Source organism: Salvelinus alpinus, chromosome 3 (assembly GCF_045679555.1).
Source record: "Salvelinus alpinus chromosome 3, SLU_Salpinus.1, whole genome shotgun sequence".
Taxonomy (NCBI): Eukaryota; Metazoa; Chordata; class Actinopteri; order Salmoniformes; family Salmonidae; genus Salvelinus; species Salvelinus alpinus.
In genome coordinates, this window is record NC_092088.1 from 81812283 (window position 1) to 81832503 (window position 20221).

The 20221-nt window shown below is 42.1% G+C and overlaps 1 protein-coding gene across 1 annotated transcript in view; it reads left to right on the top strand.

Moving 5' to 3' along the window:
* Positions 1–2469: 2469 nt before the first annotated feature.
* The window catches only part of LOC139569859 (calmodulin-lysine N-methyltransferase-like), a gene marked incomplete at its 5' end in the record, with an annotated part of 70082 nt that continues 52330 nt past the window's right edge, over positions 2470–20221 (top strand). The window contains one exon of the mRNA XM_071391184.1: positions 2470–2543. Within this exon, the coding sequence (XP_071247285.1) occupies positions 2470–2543 (74 nt within the window). The remainder of the gene's footprint in view (positions 2544–20221) is intronic.

The following is a 20221-nucleotide window of genomic DNA, read 5'->3' on the forward strand; positions in this document are numbered from 1 at the left end:
ATCCTCTATGAGGCCATGGAGAGACTCTAATTGTGGTTTTAAAAGAAAACATGAATCATCAGCGTACAATGACACATTAGTTTTTAAGCCCTGGATTTCTAATCCCTTGATATTATTGTTGGATCTAATTTTAACAGCTAACTTTTTGATGGCAATAATAAATAGATATGCCGATAGTGGACAACCTTGTTTTACTCCTCTAGATAGTTTTTAACTTTCTGAGATGTAGCCATTATTTACTATTTTACACCTAGGGTTACTATACATAACTTTAACCCATTTTATAAGAGATTCCCCAAAATTGAAATATTCTTGGCATTTATATATAAACTCCAGTCGTACTTTATCAAAAGCCTTTTCAAAATCAGCTATGAAAACCAGGCCTGGTGTCCCCGATATTTCATAGTATTCTATTGTTTCCAGTGCTTGTCTTATGTATCGTCCATGTAAAAAACCTGTCTGATTAGGATGAATAATATCTGACAATACTTTTTAAAATCTATGCGCCAAGCATTTTGCTAGGATTTTTGCATCTCCCTCCCTCACTTTCCCTGCTATTCTCTCCTCTTCCTCCCTCACTTACTCTGCTATTCTCTTTTCTCCCTCCCTTGCTTTCCATGCTATTCTCTCCTCTTCCTCCCTCACTTTCCCTGCTATTCTCTCCTCTCCCTTCCTCGCTTTCCCTGCTATTCTCTCCTGCTATTCCCTCACTTTCCCTGCTATTCTCTCCTCTCCCTTCCTCGCTTTCCCTGCTATTCTCTTTTATCCCTCCCTTGCTTTCCCTGCTATTCTCTTTTATCCCTCCCTTGCTTTCCCTGCTATTCTCTCCTGCTATTCCCTCACTTTCCCTGCTATTCTCTCCTCTCCCTTCCTCGCTTTCCCTGCTATTCTCTCCTGCTATTCCCTCACTTTCCCTGCTATTCTCTCCTCTCCCTTCCTTACTTTCCCTGCTATTCTCTCCTCTCCCTTCCTCGCGTTCCCTGCTATTCTCTACTCTTCCTCCCTCACTTTCTCTGCTCTTTTCTCCTCTCCCTCCCTCGCTTTCCCTGCTATTCTCTCCTCTCCCTTCCTCGCTTTCCCTGCTATTCTCTCCTGATATTCCCTCGCTTTCCCTGCTATTCTCTCCTCTCCCTTCCTCGCTTTCCCTGCTATTCTCTCCTCTCCCTTCCTCGCTTTCCCTGCTATTTTCTCCTCTCCCTTCCTCGCTTTCCCTGCTATTCTCTACTCTCCCTCCCTCGCTTTCCCTGCTATTCTCTCCTCTCCCTTCCTCGCTTTCCCTGCTATTCTCTCCTCTCCCTTCCTCGATTTCCCTGCTGTTCTCTCCCCTCCCTTCCTCGCTTTCCCTGCTATTCTCTCCTGCCATTCCCTCGCTTTCCCTGCTATTCTCTCCTGCTATTCCCTCGCTTTCCCTGCTGTTCTCTCCTCTCCGTTCCCCGCTTTCCCTGCTATTCTCTTTTCTCCCTCCCTTGCTTTCCCTGCTATTCTCTCCTCTCCCTCCCTCGCTTTCCCTGCTGTTCTCTCCTCTCCGTTCCTCGCTTTCCCTGCTATTCTCTTTTCTCCCTCCCTTGCTTTCCCTGCTATTCTCTCCTCTCCCTCCCTCGCTTTCCCTGCTATTCTCTCTTCTCCCTTCCTCGCTTTCCCTGCTGTTCTCTCCCCCCTCCCTCGCTTCCCCTTCTCGCCTCTCCCTCCCTCACTTTCGGCACCACCTCCCTCCCTCTTCCTTGTGTATTTACACGGGGATGATGAAGTGAAAAAGTAAACGTATAATTAGACTTCATTACTTTGATTGTTTTCGTTACAGATTTAACCTCCTGTCAGAAAGCACGGTTTGAGAGGGGTGCAGGTCGCCCCGTGATTGGATGAAGGGGGATTGCTTTTCTCAAGTCACTGAATAAAAAGCAGGCGCGGGCCCCCTGTAGGGAGATGAGATTGTATTTCCACAAGATATAATTTTTGTTTACTGAGTGTTAATAATGACCAATTAATAATCCTATTTGGCTGTCTGGGGCCCAGGCCCGATCTCTTGAGTGAGAGAGAAACCACAGGCAGGGTGGGTGGACAGTGGATAGGAGGGGACTGTCAGGAGCTGGGGCTAGTAACTGTACATTAACATTAATAGCAGCAGCACTCACGGTACACTACAGTAGTGGCCTACTGATGACGCTCCTGTAAACATGGAGAGTACCTGTCAGTGGTGACAGCAGTCGTAATACTAGCAGTGGGGTACCTGGGCTGAGACAATGGGCTGGTGATTTCAGGTGTCATGTCAGATAGGGCTCTCTTTGACAAGGTGTTTTACCTCTGAGCACTGAGGCACACACACAGTGGTTGAGACGCCAGGGGATGACACACTGAGAGGGGAAGGAGGAAGGGAGGGAGGATGGGAGAGAGGGAGGGAGGGAGGATGGGAGAGAGAGAGGGAGGAAGGATGGGAGGGAGCGAGGATGGGAGGATGGGAGAGAGAGAGGGAGGGAGGATGGGAACTGTAAGACAGATGTCACAGCTCTGGAGGGACACTTTGACATCGTCATGTGTGCCGACTAGTAGGTATCACCGCCATGACCCTGACGCCCCTGGTGAGTGGGCTCTCTGCTGGGCACCCCACAAAGTTCACCTCCACATACACATACCCACACACTCACCTTGGTGGCAGCCTGGCGTGGCCCCTTAATATTTCTGCTCCTGTTACAGTTATCAGATCGGCTCCATCAGACAGCCCCGTGCTCTGTGTTATTTCCCCTATGCTGACTCCCAGAGGGTTTTACATTTTGACAAAATTGTGTCTTTTTCATGCTTAGCTTCCTATCAAATGGATGACTCTTATTTGCAAATTTGCAAAAGAGAGAGACAGAGAGAAAAAGGAAGACAGAGAGAAAGAGATGGGAGAGAGAGAAAGAGATGGGGAGAGAGAAAGAGATGGGGAGAGAGAGGAAGACAGAGAGAGAGATGGGAGACAGAAAGAGAGATGGGAGACAGAAAGAGATGGGAGAGAGAGGGAGACAGAGAGCAAGAGATGGGAGAGAGAGGAAGACAGAGAGAGAGATGGGGAGAGAGGAAAATACAGAGAGAGAGAGACAGGAGAGAGGAAGAGAGAGAGAGAGACGGGGAGAGAGATGAAGACAGGGAGAGACGGGGAGAGAGAGATGAAGAGAGATAGGAAGACAGAGAGAGAGATAAAGAGAGATAGGAAGACAGAGAGCGAGATGGGGAGAGAGAGGAAGACAGAGAGAGAGATAAAAAGACAGAGAGCGAGATGGGGAGAGAGAGGAAGACAGAGAGAGAGAGATAAAGAGAGATAGGAAGACAGAGAGCGAGATGGGGAGAGAGAGGAAGACAGAGGAAGAAAAAGAGCAACACAAACATCTAAATTAGCTCCTTAACATCTTAGTGGTGATCAGGAAACTAAGTGCTCTCTCTCTTCTCTCTCTCTCTCTCTATCTTTCTCTCTCCTTTCATCATCTCATCTGTCCTCTGTTTCCTACCTATTTCTGTGTGTTAGTTGTCCCCTCTCCTCTATCTCTCCTGCTCTCTATCTATCTATCTCTATCTATCCTCGCTCTGTGATTACTCTGTGGTTACTTTTTTTGGGTGGTCAGAGATTGCAAAATCTTCTCTCCGACCCATGTCAAAATGTGTAGAATTGCATCAAACTTGCTTTAAAACGGCAACATTTTCTCAACGCCCATTGGCAAAATGTGGGGAGTATGCACATCTGGGTACACAAATCTGCGAGCAACTGTGGACCCTCATGATGATATCAGATTTTTGGTGGCCCACATCTGTCGTGGAAATGCAGTACTGAGTGAAACTTGGTCATTTCTTCAAACAATCATCTTTATTTAATATTGATTAATTATTGAAATAATGAGGCTGGTCGACCCCCCACCCTTGGGTGTTGGACCGAGTAACCTAACCATTACACAAATGCAGAGTACTATATATAGCTGACATTAACAATGCTCAGTCATGGTTGGTTCAACCTCCCTCATGCAGATTGGGGCATCATAAGCCACTCTGGCTTCATCCTGTCGTTATCTGCACGTGGGTTGTTGTCTTAACCCCACCCTGACTTAGTTTCTCAGATGCAAGGATGATTTTGAGACAATGAGGGATTGTTCTACTCCTAACCTATCTCTAGTAAAACACATTATTGTCTCTGTAATGCAGCCTTTAACCCATTTGTCAGCTCAAGCCATCTCCAGTGACCATGTGCCCAGAATAGCTGCTGGGAACTAGAGTGGAGCCCATGAAAACACATACAGGACAGAAATGTTTTACTATTAGTTAAATATTAATTGTTAAACATTAATATCAAATAATCAGGTAAATATATAATTTTTCCCTCACATTCCCCTCTCAAGAAACTCAGGTTCTTCTAGAAAAATTAAAGTTTGTTAAGTATACATTTAAACTAACAAAATAGATCCCTCTGGTGCCTGACATTTCATCCATAGTAAACAACCTTCCTCTGGGTTGTTGAGCTTAATACCTTCTTTATCAAAACACAGTCAATTTGGAACATAATAAAACCGATAAAATGAACATCACACACAAGCTTCATTTCAACAGATAGGACAGTCATCACGCTGGCACCACACACAAAGGTAGGGGTTAGCATGAGGAAAATGTCCACCCAATTTAGAACAAACCCTTCCAACACCAGTGACAAACACCCCTCTCTGGGCACGTTGTACACTCAGTAGGAGCATGAGCTCCACATCTGGGTCCTTATGCTCAGAATCGGGGTCCTCATCGGAGATGTAGTCCGGAATAGGTCAGGGAAATCATTCAGTTCCCAAATCATAATCAAAACTCAATTAATTATCCAACCAAAATGTACAATGGCATTGCTCAGTGCTTCATATTGGTTTTATCACCCAAAATGAAAATCCTCAACTTAACTTGTTTGGGATAAGGGGCAGTAGTTTGACGTCCGGATGAAAAGCGTGCCCAAAGTAAACTGCCTGTTACTCAGGCCCAGAAGCTAGGATATGCATATAATTGGTAGATTTGGATAGAAAACATTCTGTCTGTGAGTATAACAGAACTGATATGGCAGGCAAAACCCCGAGGACAAACCACCCCCCCCAACAAAAAAAAATTCAGCCTACCACTATTTTCAATGGCTATCACTTTTATTAAAAGGCCCAGTCCTCCCAGATTGCAGTTCCAAGGGCTTCCACTAGATGTCAACAGTCTTTAGAAAGAGTTTCAGGCTGGTTTTTGGAAAAATGAGCCAGAAATTGTAGTTTTCCTAGGTGGCTCTCATTTTGGCTGTAGTGTTTCCAAGCGCGTGAATGAGAGTGCGTGCTTTGGAATTTTTCTCCGGTAAAGACAATAACGATTCTCCGTCTTAAATTTCATTGTTTATTTACGTATTAGGGTACCTAAGGTTTGATTATAAACGTTGTTTGACTTCTTTGGAAAAGTTTATTAATTAACGTTTGGGATTCATTTTGTATGCATTTTGATGGAGGGAAACTGTATGGATTATTGACTGAATCACGCCAGCTAAACTGAGTTTTTATGGATATAAATAAGGGCATTATCGAACAAAAGGACCATTTGTGATGTAACTGGGACCTTTTGGAGTGCCAACAGAAGAAGATCATCAAAGGTAAGGCATTTATTATATCACTTTTTCTGACTTTCGTGTCGCACCTGCCTGATTGAAATATGTTTTTCATGGTTTTGTATGCGGGGCGCTGTCCTCAGATAATCGCATGGTTTGCTTTCTCCATAAAGCCTTTTTGAAATCTGACACAGCAGCTGGATTAACAAGAAATTAAACTTTATTTTGATGTATTACATTTGTGATTTTATGAAAGTTAAATATTTATAATACTGTAGTTTGAATTTCGCACTCTGCAATTTCACCGGATGTTGTCGAGGTGTCCCGCTAGCGGCAATACAAAATATTCACCTTATAATTAACCCAATTAACTCTCTCATCAGGGTTATTAATTACAGATCAATATCCCAATGCATTCTTAACCTAAATCATTATAAATTTAGCAGTGTAGACATCCCCCATCAAACTGATACCCCAAATAACAATTTCAGATTCTAATTTAATTACGGGCACAGTTGACCAACCACCTCCCTTCTCCGGCACTCAATCTTCTGGCATTGCTTCACTTTTATTCTTCAGATAGCTTCAAAGTTCAAAGTGGATGTCCCATGATAATGTCCCAATTTCAATGTCTCACCTGAACCCCACCACAACTCATTATGTCTTGTCCATTTGCCAACCTGTATACCAGTGATATGAGAAAAGTTTTGGAATGGATCTCTCTCTCCATGAGGGCCGGGTCCAAGATGTCTTTATCAGGGACCCAATACCTCTCTTCCGGGCCATAACCCTCCCAGTCAACCAGGTACTGGAAACCCCTGGCCCATGGTTGAACCTTCAGGAGGCGTCTCACCGTATACTCTGGTGGCCATTGATAACCCGGGGGTTGGGCCTGGAGACAGAAGACAAAGGACAGTGAGACATGAGCTTAATCCTAGACACATGTAAGGTAGAGCGAATACGGAGGGTACGGGGCAACATAAAATGAACAGCAGTGGAACTCAGGACTCTGGAGATAGGAAAAGGACCAATAAACTGGGGAGACAGCTTGCGGGACTCTACCCGAAAGGGCAGATCTCGAGTGGAAAGCCATACCCTCTGCCCAATGTGGTAGCGGGGAGCTGGGGTCCGGCAACAGTCCGCTTGTCGACGATACCTCGAGTTGGTCTTGAGAATAGCCACCCTGGCTCTTTTCCAGGTACGTCGACAGCGGAGTACAAACATCTGGGCTGAGGGTACGCTGACCTCCTGCTCTTGTTCTGGGAAGAGTGGAGGCTGATACCCCATGGTGCACTTGAAAGGGGAGAGTTCCGTGGCAGAACTGGGAAGGGTGTTCCGGGCATACTCCACCCAGACCAGTTGATGGCTCCAGGTAGTGGGATTTGTTGAGACCAGGCACCTTAACTTCTCTGAGATATGTGGGACGGTAGCGTGAGAACAGGAACAGGATGCCCATATATGGGCATAACCACGTGATAACTTCCCACCAGGGTGTCCTGACAAGATGCCCAAATTTGGACATGCACACATCATCCGGACATATGGTCATAAATCAAACGTTTGACGTGTGCCGTCTACTTTATTCTCTCTTTCCAGTGACCATGTGCCCAGATTAACTTCTTCTGGCTGCAAGCCCGACGTCGGTACACTTATGACAACAGCCAGCTCAAGTGCAGGGCGCGAAATTCAAAATATATTTTTTAGAAATATTTAACTTTCACACATTAACAAGTCCAATACAGCATATGAAAGATAAACATCTTGTGAATCCAGCCAACATGTCCGATTTTTAAAATGTTTTACAGCGAAAACACCACGTATATTTATGTTAGCTCACCACCAAATACAAAAAAGGACAGACATTTTTCACAGCACAGGTAGCATGCACAAAACCAACATAACTAACCAAGATCCAACCAAACTAACCAAGAAACAACTTCATCAGATGACAGTCCTATAACATGTTACACAATAAATCTATGTTTTGTTTGAAAAATGTGCATATTTGAGCTATAAATCAGTTTTACATTGCTGCTACCATCACAGCTACCGTCAGAAATAGCACCGAAGCAGCCAGAGTAATTACAGACACCAACGTCAAATACCTAAATACTCATCATAAAACATTTCTGAAAAATACATGGTGTACAGCAAATGAAAGACAGGCATCTTGTGATTCCAGCCAATATTTTCTCAATATAGGGGGTGCTGTTTCAACGTTACCATTTATCGTTCCCAAATTAAACTGCCTCGTACTCAATTCTTGCTCGTACAATATGCATATTATTATTACTATTGGATAGAAAACACTCTGTAGTTTCTAAAACCGTTTGAATTATTTCTCTGAGTGAAACAGAACTCGTTTGGCAGCGAAATTCCTGACAGGTACTGCAAAATCTGAAAATGTAGACTCTGTTCTAGGATCAGTTTAAAACTCTGTATGTATCCTATGGGTCGACATGAACTGCACGCGCCTTCCCCTGGATGTCAGTAACCAATGAGAATTGGAATGGAGTTTCTAGGCAGATCTGAGACCTTATAAAAGCCCATGGCATGGGGGGTGCACTCTTTTCAACCTTCGTCATGACGCAAAGAAGGACCTCACGATGGCATTCTCAAAAAATCAAGTTATAGGCTTTAGATATATCCGGCTCTGATTTTATTCGATATAGGTGTTAGAAACATCATAACGAAGTTATTTTAAACCGAGTTATATCAGTTAATGTGAGTATATTGCGATTTTTGGAATTTCCTTTGTATTGCGTTTTGAAGATTTGGGCATGTCTGCGTCACATAGCTAATGTTTGCTGCTATTTCCAAAGTTGAAGAGGACGTTTTACAACCGAGCAACGATTATTTTGGACAAAGGACAACTTGCCCAAGTTTCTGATGGAAGCTCTTCCAAAAGTAAGAGCTATTTATGATGTTAATCCGTATTTCTGTGGAAAAATGTAAAATGATTTGTCCGCCATTAATTTCGGCACTGGTCTGGCTGTAACGCACACTGTATGTCTAGTAACGTTAATTTTAAAAATCTAACACAGCGGTTGCATTAATAACTAATGCATCTTTCATTTGCTGTCCAACCTGTATTTTTTTGTCAAGTTTACGATTAGTTATCGATTAGATTAGGTGCCTCTCCAAGATGGCGCCGGCCAGAATGCCTGAAATGTTGCTACTGATCACATTGTATAACCACGATTTGTGCTGCTAAATATGCACATTTTCGAACAAAACCTATATGCATTGTGTAATATGATGTTACAGGACTGTCATCTGATGAAGTTTATCAAGGTTAGTCAAAAATTATATATCTTTTGCTGGTTTGTTACGATCGCTAACTTTTGCTGCTGGGAAATGGCTTGTGTTTCTGGCTATTGTGGTAAGCTAATATAATGCTATATTGTGTTTTCGCTGTAAAACACTTAAAAAATCTGACATATTGGCTGGATTCACAAGATGTTGGGCTTTCATTTGCTGTACGCTGTGTATTTTTCAGAAATGTTTTAAGATGCGTATTTGTGACTAACCTTGATAAGCTTCATCAGATGACAGTCCTATAACATCAGGTTATACATACACTTATGTTTTGTTCAAGAATTTGCATATTTAGAGCTGAAATCAGTGGTTATACATTGTGCTAACGTAGCATCTTTTTCCCACAACGTCCGGATATTTATCTGACACTCACATATTCTGACCAAATAACTATTTATAAACATGACTAAAAAATACATGTTGTATAGGAAATGATAGATACACTAGTTCTTAATGCAATCGCAGTGTTAGAATTCTAAAAATAACTTCATTACGACATAAGGCTTACGTTATGGCGAGATAGTGCCCAAAACCTGGGCGCAAAACTAATAGTACGCAGTTCGACAGATATATGAAATAGCATCATAAAATGGGTCCTACTTTTGATGAGCTTCCATCAGAATGTTGGACAAGGGGTCCTTTGTCCAGAACAATCGTTGTTTGGATTTAGAACGTCCTCTTCTCCAGTCAATTAGCACAGAAAGCTAGCAAAGTGGCGCGAAGCTCTCCTTCCTGAACATACGCAGACAAAGCAACACGCCTAACGTCCCGAAAAAATTTCAATAATCTAATAAAACTATATTGAAAAAACATACTTTACGATGATATTGTCACATGTATCAAATAAAATCAAAGCCGGAGATAGTAGTCGCCTATAACGACAGCTTTCCAGAAGGCAATTCCAGGTCCATCCTCGCGCTTTCCAGAAAACAGGAAATGGGTGACACGTCATTCCAAGAGGATTTATTCCACCTCAGACAGAGATAAACACTCCATTTCTTCTCTCACTGCCTCTTGACAGCTAGTGGAAGGTGTATGACGTGCATGTATACTAATACGTATCATGCCCATTTATAGGCAGGCCCTAGAACAGAGCATCGTTTTCAGACTTTCCACTTCCTGGTCAGGAAGTTTGCTGCCAAATGAGTTCTGTTTTACTCACAGATATAATTCAAATGGTTTTAGAAACTAGAGAGTGTTTTCTATCCAATAGTAATAATAATATGCATATTGTACGAGCAAGAATTGAGTACGAGGCCGTTTGAAATGGGCACCTTTTATCAGAGCTACTCAATACTGCCCCTGCAGCCCAAACAGGTTAACTGCAGGGAACTAGAGTGGAGCCCATGAAAACACAGACACTAGCAGGACAGAAATGTCTTACTCTTAGTTAAATATTAATTGTTAACCATTAATATCAAATAAATCAGGTAAATATGTAATTTTTCCCTCACACCCCCCATCCCTGAGACATCTTTGTTCAACAGATCTGGGAAGGGACTATCTGTAATTCCTGGTGCACTCCTCCACCCTCTAATTCAAGTGTAAATGTGAATAATATAGGAAATAGGGATGCTCTAATTACAGGGATCCTATGATAGAGATTCTTCCTCGTTCTTACACCTCACTTCTAGTCTGCATCATCGATCTACACTGTCTGTGTTTGGAATGGAAGGAACATGGCTCTCAGCCCGTCTCATTTCTAAAATACGTTTATGAGATCCCAGATAAGTGGAGCATTAGGAAAGTTATCATTACTCTAATGTCACACAGATTTCAGGTAATGGGCATGAACAGTTACACAGGGAGGGAAGCTGTACAGAGTGGCTAATAGGGGATACTTTGTGTGTGGGTGTGTGTTGATGCATGTTCCTTTTCATGTATGTGTTTGTATGTGTGCATGTCAGTGTACGAATGTGTATGTCAGTGTACGAGTGTATGTATGTCAGTGTATCATTGTGTAAGTGTGTGTGGTTGCCTGGTGTGGAGGTGACTGTTTCGGCTTTCGCTCTGTACGTCTGGTGACCGGTGTGTAATTGCCATCATCAGGAGAGAGATTGAGAGTGATGGCTGTGGGATTTATGAGCGGAGTGCGGCTGGCTGACGTTCACCTGCGAAAAGGTCAACAGCCACACTTTTCCTCCAATTAATTATAGTCTTTCATACAATGGAGCTTCTGCATAGAGCCCATTGACTGCTGGAGGACAGGACAGAGCTTTCACATGCAGATATACACAAATGTATTCGCACAGTCATACACAGACGCACACACTCACACTCACACTTACACGCACACAGTGTACATCTGTACACACACAGGAATAGGTACAATCGCATAGTGTATACACAGACACAGAGACATGGAGATTGGCACGCTACTGAGGACAGGGACAAACACAGAGACGTGGAGATTGGCAGGCTACAGAGGACAGGGACAGACACAGAGACATGGAGATTTGCAGGCTACCGAGGACAGGGACAGGCACAGAGACATGGGGTTTGGCAGGCTACTGAGGACAGGGACAGACACAGAGACATGGAGATTGGCAGGCTACTGAGGACAGGGACAGGCACAGAGACATGGGGTTTGGCAGACTACTGAGGACAGACACAGACACAGAGACACATGGCAACACACTGTACACATTTATAGCAGAAAGTCTGTCTGCAGTGGTATTTGGTGGAGCTCATGCCCTGAGAGGCTGAAATAGGTGCTTTGTGGATTGTTCATTTAAAAGAGGGGATGATCATGTCTTTAAGTAGCTGGAGCCAGAGCTGGAGCTAAACATTGTCTTAACACTGCATAGAATGACACACATCGGAACACACATACAACACACACAACAGAAGTAAAACAATATCACACACACACCAAGCTGGGATTCTTGCAGAGACATAGTGGGAGGTGGAGAAGGCTGTGTGTGTGTGTGTGTGTGTGTGTGTGTGTGTGTGTGTGTGTGTGTGTGTGTGTGTGTGTGTGTGTGTGTGTGTGTGTGTGTGTGTGTGTGTGTGTGTGTGTGTGTGTGTGTGTGTGTGTGTGTGTGTGTGTGTGTGTGTGTGTGTGTGTGTGTGTTGTTGTGTGTCTTCTACAGTAGCAGTCACATAGTCCCTTTTGAATCTCAGTTCTCTCTGATTTACTCATTGCTATTCAATACTGATAAATGACCCTACTTTGTTATATACATCCACCTGTGAGTAGGCCAAGTGTACATGTGTGTGTGTGTGTGTGTGTTTGTGTGTGCCTGTGTAATGTGTGTGTGTGTGTGTGTGTGTGTGTGTGTGTGTGTGTGTGTGTGTGTGTGTGTGTGTGTGTGTGTGTGTGTGTGTGTGTGTGTGTGTGTGTGTGTGTGTGTGCAGGGGGTGGGGTGGGGGGCTTACATTTTAGAAATCCCTTTCATTTCACAAAAAGCATTATGTCCGAAGAATGATATGCAATAAACAAATAACACAACATGGACAAAAAAGTCGAAGCTCAAAAAAGGGGGTGGTTTACTCTTTATTTGTCTGTTGCGTCAATCATCTGATTTGAATAAGCAGTTAAGCAACACCATATGATTTTCCTTTATTCGTTTAGTAAATGCCTTCCTCTCCCTTCGTCCCAATAGGTCAATGGATCCTTCAGGTTTCACAGCACAGATGAATGTAAAACTGCCAGGATTAGACCAGATTTAATGCTGAAGTTGGGTCAGATACACAGTCCCCCACCCGCCCTTACACACACACACATGCAAACAAACGCGTGCTCACACAAACAAACACACACACACACCAGATTATGCACACCACAGGGTAACCCTCCTAGATTATCAGCAGTGAGTTTAGTCCCTTGCCAAGAAGCTAAGGGTGTTTTCACATATAGTCCTCTTCAAAAGAACTGATCTCAGTCTTCTTTAAAGTGGACTCTGTGGTAAAAAAAAGCTAAAGAACTCAGTTCCCTTGCCTTTGAATAAGGACTTTTTTGCCAGTTCACATCAGTGTCCTCATTGCATTCACATTGCTATGTTTAGAAAGGAACCAAGATCTTTTTCCTACATGCACTCTGGGTTCTTACAAAGTGCAGGACAAGCCTTTCAGTCAGAGTGTGTTATCGGACAGCTAGATACACTGTATACCTACTTACATTTTGGAAGCTAATAGATTGCGTTTAATTAAAATATTAATAATAATTGTAAGCAGAAGATACTATTAACTTCTTGTTAATGCAACCCCTTTGTCAGATTTAAAAAAAGGCTTTACAGCGAAAGCATACCATGCGATTATCTGAGGACAGCGCCCCACATACACCAGCATTTAAAACATATTCCAAACCAGTAGAGGCATCACAAAAATCTGAAATAGCGATAAAATAAATCACTTACCTTTGAAGATCTTCCTCTGTTTGCAATCCCAAGGGTCCCAGTTACACAACAAATTGTTGTTTTGTTCGATAAAGTCCCTCTTTATATCCCAAAAAAGTCAGTTTAGTTGGTGCGTTTGATTCAGTAATCCACCCGTTCCACTCGTTTAACATGCAGATAAAGGAATCCGAAAAGTTACCAATAACCTTCGTCCAAACAAGTCAAACAACGTTTCTAATCAATCCGCAGGTACCCTAATATGTAAATAAATTATACAATTTAAGACGGAATGTAGTATGTTCAATACCGGAGATAAATAACGAGGCGCGCGCTCGCATCAAGACTACAGTCCAATCGAGAGCCACCTTGAAAAACTACAACTTCTAATTCATTTTTCAAAAAACAAGCCTGAAACCCTTTCTAAAGACTGTTGCCATCTAGTGGAAGCCATAGGAACTGCAATGTGGGAGGAATTACTTTCAATATCCCATAGACAAGCATTTGAATGGACTGTGACCTCAAAAAACAAAAGTTCCAGATGGATTCTCCTCGGGTTTTCACCTGCCATATCTGTTCTGTTATACTCACAGACATTATTTTAACAGTTTTACAAACTTCAGAGTGTTCTATCCAATGCTACCAATTATATGCATATCCTAGCTTTTGGGCCTGAGTAACAGGCAGTTTACTTTGGGCACATCAGTCATCCGAACTTCCGAATACTGCCCCCTAGCCTTAAGAAGTTTTAAGAATGATGGAGGCCACTGTGTTCTTGGGGACCTTCAATGCTGCATAAATGTTTTAGTACCCTTCCCCAGATCTGTGCCTCAACACAATCCTGTTTCGGAGTTCTACGGACAATTCCTTCGACCTCTGAAATGCATTGTCAAATGTGGGACCTTATATAGAAAGTTGTGTGCCTTTTCAAATCATGTCCAATTAACTTCTCTGGGGCAGGTGGGAACCAAACGTCCGGCCAATAGCCAGGGAAAATACAGCTTGCCATATTCAAATAACATGATATAAAAATCAAACTTTCATTAAATCACACATGTAAGATACCAAATTAAAGCTACACTCGTTGTGAATCCAGCCAACATGTCAGATTTCAAAAAAGCTTTTCGGCGAAAGCATAAGATGCTATTATCTGATGATAGCACAAAAGTAAACAAAGAGAGAAGCATATTTCATCACTGCAAGCACGACACAAAACGCAGAAATAAAATATAAATCATGCCTTACCTTTGACGAAATTCTTTTGTTGGCACTCCAATATGTCCCATAAACATCACAAATGGTCCTTTTGTTCGATTAATTCCATCGATATATATCCAAAATGTCAATATATTTGGACCGTTTCATCCAGAAAAACACAGCTTCCAACTTTCGCCAATTCATACAAAATATATCAAAAGTTACATGTAAACTTTACCAAAACATTTCAAACTACTTTGGTAATACAACGTTAGGTAGTTTTAAACGTTAATAATCGATCAATTTGAAGACGGGATGATCTGTGTTCAATACAAAAAGAAAACAAACTGACGCATTTTTTTTTGTAACGTGACTCTCTCAAAATATTTACTTCATGTGACCCTCATTTACGAGAGCCCTACTTCTTCACTACACAAAGGAATAACCTCAACCGATTTCCAAGGACTGGTGACATCCAGTGGAAGCGGTAGGAACTGCAAGCAAGTCCATTGGAAATCTGGTGTCTCTAAAAAAATCTTTGAAAAGACAGTGACATCAAAAAAATACAAATTCTGAATGGTTTGTCCTCAGGGTTTTGCCTGCTACATAAGTTCTGTTATTCTCACAGACATGATTCAAACAGTTTTAGGAACTTCAGAGTGTTTTCTATCCAAATGTACTAATAATATGCATATCTTATATTCTGGGGATGAGTAGCAAGCAGTTGAATTTTGGCATGCTATTTTTCCCAAAAGTGAAAATGCTGCCCCCTGCCCTCAAGAAGATAATTTAATTTACCACAGGAGGACTTCAATCAAGTTATATAAACATTTCAAGGATCACCAATGGAAACAGGATGCACCTGAGCTCAATTTCGATTCTCATAGACAAGACTCTGAATACTTATGTAAATAAGGGATTTTTTAAATACATTTTTTCATTTACAACAGAAACCTGTTTTCGCTTTGTCATTATGGAGTTTTGTGTGTAGATTGCTGAGAATTGTATTTTATTTGATCCATTTTAGAATAAGTCTGTAGCGTAACAAAATGTGGAAAAAGTCAAGCGGGCTGAATACTTTCCAAGGGCACTGTATATTGAGCTCTAAAAGTATTGGGACAGTGACACATTTTTTGATTTTTTGGCTCTGTACTCCAGTACTTTGGATTTTAAATTATACAATGATCATGAGTTGAAAGTACAGACTGTCAGCTTTAATTTGAGGGTATTTCCATCTGTATCGGATGAACAGGTTAGAAATTACAGCACTTTTTGTGTACATAGTCCCCCCATTTTAGGGGACCAAAAGTTGTGGGACAAATTCACTTACAGTGGTGCAAAAAAGTATTTAGTCAGCCACCAATTGTGCAAGTGAGTATAACAAAACTGATTCTGCAGGCAAAAACCTAAGAAAATCTAACCCGGAAGTGATTTTTTTTTTATCTGTGTTTCCTGCCTGTCTTTCTTCCATTTAAAGGGGTATCAACCAGATTCCTTTTCCAATGGCTTCATCAGGCTGTGACCAGGCTTTAGACATAGTTTCAGGCTTTTATTTTGAAAAATTAGCGAGATTTTTCAAAAGTTGTCAGGTGTCCTCAGATTAGTTCCTGCGTGCGAGAGGGTAGCTCCCCATTCTCTTTTTCTCTCTTATTGAGTAGCATTGATTGATACACTCACAAAAGCTTAGATTGCTTTCGTTGCAAAGCATATTTTCAAAATCTGACAAGATAGGTGAATTAACAACAAGCTGTGTTTTAGTATATTTCACTTGTGATTATAAATATTTTTAGTAATATTTTTGAATCTGATGTCATGACGTTGGGTTGGGGGTAGGTTTACGACAGTCATAAATACCTCTTTCCCCCTTTTTCTCTCTCCCCACTATAACTGATGTGACATAAGGAAACCCTGGGTTAACATAGAGATTCTGGGTAACATCAGAAGTTGGGGGAAATGAACTATATTCTGGTAATCCAACCAACTGAACATATGCGGTGGTACTTAAGGTATATTATGTCAGTTCGGTTGCCCTCTGACACATTCTCATCAATGATAGAATGACATAAACTCTACTGTGGAAAGTATAAATGTCAGAGGTATCGGATTCACATGGAATTGTGGTTTAATTGAAATGTTTGAATATGACATTATTTGTGAAGAGGTGAAATGTAATTTTAGCTTCCAAATGAGAGATCTGTACTTTCATAAGTGTTCCTCTGCTCACAGTGGCCCGCCCCTGTGAAGAGGCATGGGTTATAAACTTTTCAGACACACCCCTCTCCCTCCACTATAAAAGCCATGGACTAGAATATAACTTCCTGTTCCAGGTACACCAGGATGACGGTCCTGTGTCAGAATGGTTCAGACAATAACTACAGAACTAGGCCAACATCAGCATGGACTTTGATTGTGAATGGTATGAACTTTGAACTCATGTTCACTACAGAAGTGATATCTCCTAGCCGTTGAGTTGGCAACAGCTGCTACAAACGCAGGTTAGGAAGGACAGTCCGAGTATCCCGTCTTCCACACACAACGTTACTACAACGTATCCCGTGACTACCAGAGACATTCTCCAAAGGACAGAGGACTCGGGTTGGCGATACGGTCTTCCATCTACCACCAACCTACTGAAGCGCAGCTCAGAGTAAATATGTATTGCATTTCTTTTTCAAATGGGCGGTAATTTAGAATGCATCAGATACTGTATTTACGACAGCACAGCTCGCCTATGTTCGAGTCTCCCGCTCTTTCACTAAGATCCCGCCCCTTTTCTTTGTGTAACAAGCTGTCATATCTATTCCGCCCGCTAGGGACGTTTTTCTGTATGACGTAATTTGTGATCAAGTTATGATTTAATTGTATATGTGTGATTCTGTGTGATTAGTTAGGTATTTAGTAAATAAATAATTAAACCCAATTTTGTATTGCTGATTCAACTTGTTAGCCAGGATTCTTGCAGATAATCAAGGAAAATGACGATTAATGTGACTGCTATTTAGTAAAATATTACTAAATCTTTAAGAGTTCATTCGAAAGATAACAGCTCTATAAATATTATTTTGTGGTGTCCCTCTCTAGTTAATTAATATTTACATGATTAGTTCAATCAGGTAATATTAATTACGGAGAAATTATTTTATAGAATAGCATGTCATAGCAATCAATCTGGCATAGTCAAAGACACGACACTGATACGTTTGGAAATTTTCTTCTGGCTTTCAGGACCGGAACGAGGCTGTAGTTTTCTGAACATAACGCGTAACTCAAATGGCGTTTTTTTGTTATAAAAGTAATATTTATCGAACAAAAATAACCTTCTATTGTGTAACTGGGAGTCTCGTGAGTGCAAACATCCGAAGATTATCAAAGGTAAGCGATTAATTCTATTGCTTTTCTGACTTTCGTGACCATGCTAATTTGGGGCTAGCTGTTCTAGCATTGATTGATACACTCACAAAAGCTTGGATTTCTTTCGTTGCAAAGCATATTTTCAAAATCTGACACGATAGGTGGATTAACAACAAGCTAAGCTATGTTTTGGTATATTTCACTTGTGATTGCATGATTATAAATATTTTTAGTAATATTTTGCACCCTGCAATTCAGCGGTTGTTTAGGAAAATGATCCCATAAAAGGGATCCGTAGCGCAGAGAAGTTAACCCTCGCAAGGCTACAGGCCCAGACGGCATCCCCAGCCGCGTCCTCAGAGCATGCGCAGACCAGCTGGCTGGTGTGTTTACGGACATATTCAATCAATCCTTATCCCAGTCTGCTGTTCCCACATGCTTCAAGAGGGCCACCATTGTTCCTGTTCCCAAGAAAGCTAAGGTAACTGAGCTAAACGACTATCGCCCCGTAGCACTCACTTCCGTCATCATAAAGTGCTTTGAGAGACTAGTCAAGGACCATATCACCTCCACCCTACCTGACACCCTAGAGCCACTCCAATTTGCTTACCGCCCCAATAGGTCCACAGACGACACAATCGCAACCACACTGCACACTGCCCTAACCTGCCATCTGGACAAGAGGAATACCTATGTGAGAATGCTGTTCATCGACTACAGCTCAGCATTTAAAACCATAGTACCCTCCAAACTCATCATCAAGCTCGAGACCCTGGGTCTCGACCCCGCCCTGTGCAACTGGGTACTGGACTTCCTGACGGGCCGCCCCCAGGTGGTGAGGGTAGGTAACAACATATCCACCCCGCTGATCCTCAACACTGGGGCCCCACAAGGGTGTGTTCTGAGTCCTCTCCTGTACTCCCTGTTCACCCACGACTGCGTGGCCATGCACGCCTCCAACTCAATCATCAAGTTTGCGGACGACACTACAGTGGTAGGCTTGATTACCAACAACAACGAGACGGCCTACAGGGAGGAGGTGAGGGCCCTCGGAGTGTGGTGTCAGGAAAATAACCTCAACAAAACAAAGGAGATGATTGTGGACTTCAGGAAACAGCAGAGGGAGCACCCCCCTATCCACATCAACGGGACAGTAGTGGAGAGGGTAGTAAGTTTTAAGTTCCTCGGCGTACACATCACGGACAAACTGAATTGGTCCACCCACACAGACAGCATTGTGAAGAAGGCGCAGCAGGAGGCTGAAGAAATTCGGCTTGTCACCAAAAGCACTCACAAACTTCTACAGATGCACAATCGAGAGCATCCTGTCGGGCTGTATCACCGCCCGGTACGGCAACTGCTCCGCCCACAACCGGAAGGCTCTCCAGAGGGGAGTGAGGTCTGCACAACGCATCACTGGGGGCAAACTACCTGCCCTCCAGGACACCTACACCACCCGATGTCACTGGAAGGCCATAAAGATCATCAAGGACAACAACCACCCGAGCCACTGCCTGTTCACCCCGCTATCATCCAGAAGGCGAGGTCAGTACAGGTGCATCAAAGCAGGGACAGAGAGACTGAAAAACAGCTTCTATCTCAAAGCCATCAGACTGTTAAACAGCCACTACTAACATTGAGTGGCTGCTGCCAACATACTGACTCAACTCCAGCTCATTTTAATAATGGAAATTGATGGGAATTGATCAAAAATGTATCACTAGCCACTTTAAACAATGCCACTTAATATAATCTATATGTATATACTGTACTCTATATCATCTACTGCATCTTGCCATCTTTATGTAATACATGTATCACTAGCCAGATCGACATTAATATAATATAAGGTATATGTATATACTGTTCTCTATATCATCTACTGCATCGTGCCATCTTTATGTAATACATGTATCACTAGTCAGATCGACATTTTCACTAGCCACTTTAAACGATGCCACTTTTATGTTTACATACCCTACATTACTCATCTCATATGTATATACTGTACTCGATACCATCTACTGCATCTTGCCTATGCCGTTCTGTACCATCACTTATTCATATATCTTTATGTACATATTCTTTATCTTTATCCCTTTAGACTTGTGTATATAAGGTAGTAGTTGTGGAATTGTTAGGTTAGATTACTCGTTGGTTATTACTGCATTATCAGAACTAGAAGCACAAGCATTTCGCTACACTCACATTAACATCTGCTAACCAGGTGTATGTGACCAATAAGATTTGATTTGATTTGATTTTGATTTGTTCTATCTTTTCAGGGGGGTGAAATTGAAATTGTAGCCAGCTCTGCAATGCTTGTTTGAAAAAGACAAATACTTTGAAAAAAGTATCATTTTCAAATTATCGAAAATGAGACATGGCAATCTGCACAAAGCCAAAAAGGCAATTTTTAAACAATGAATGAGCTTTTCTCATTAATCTA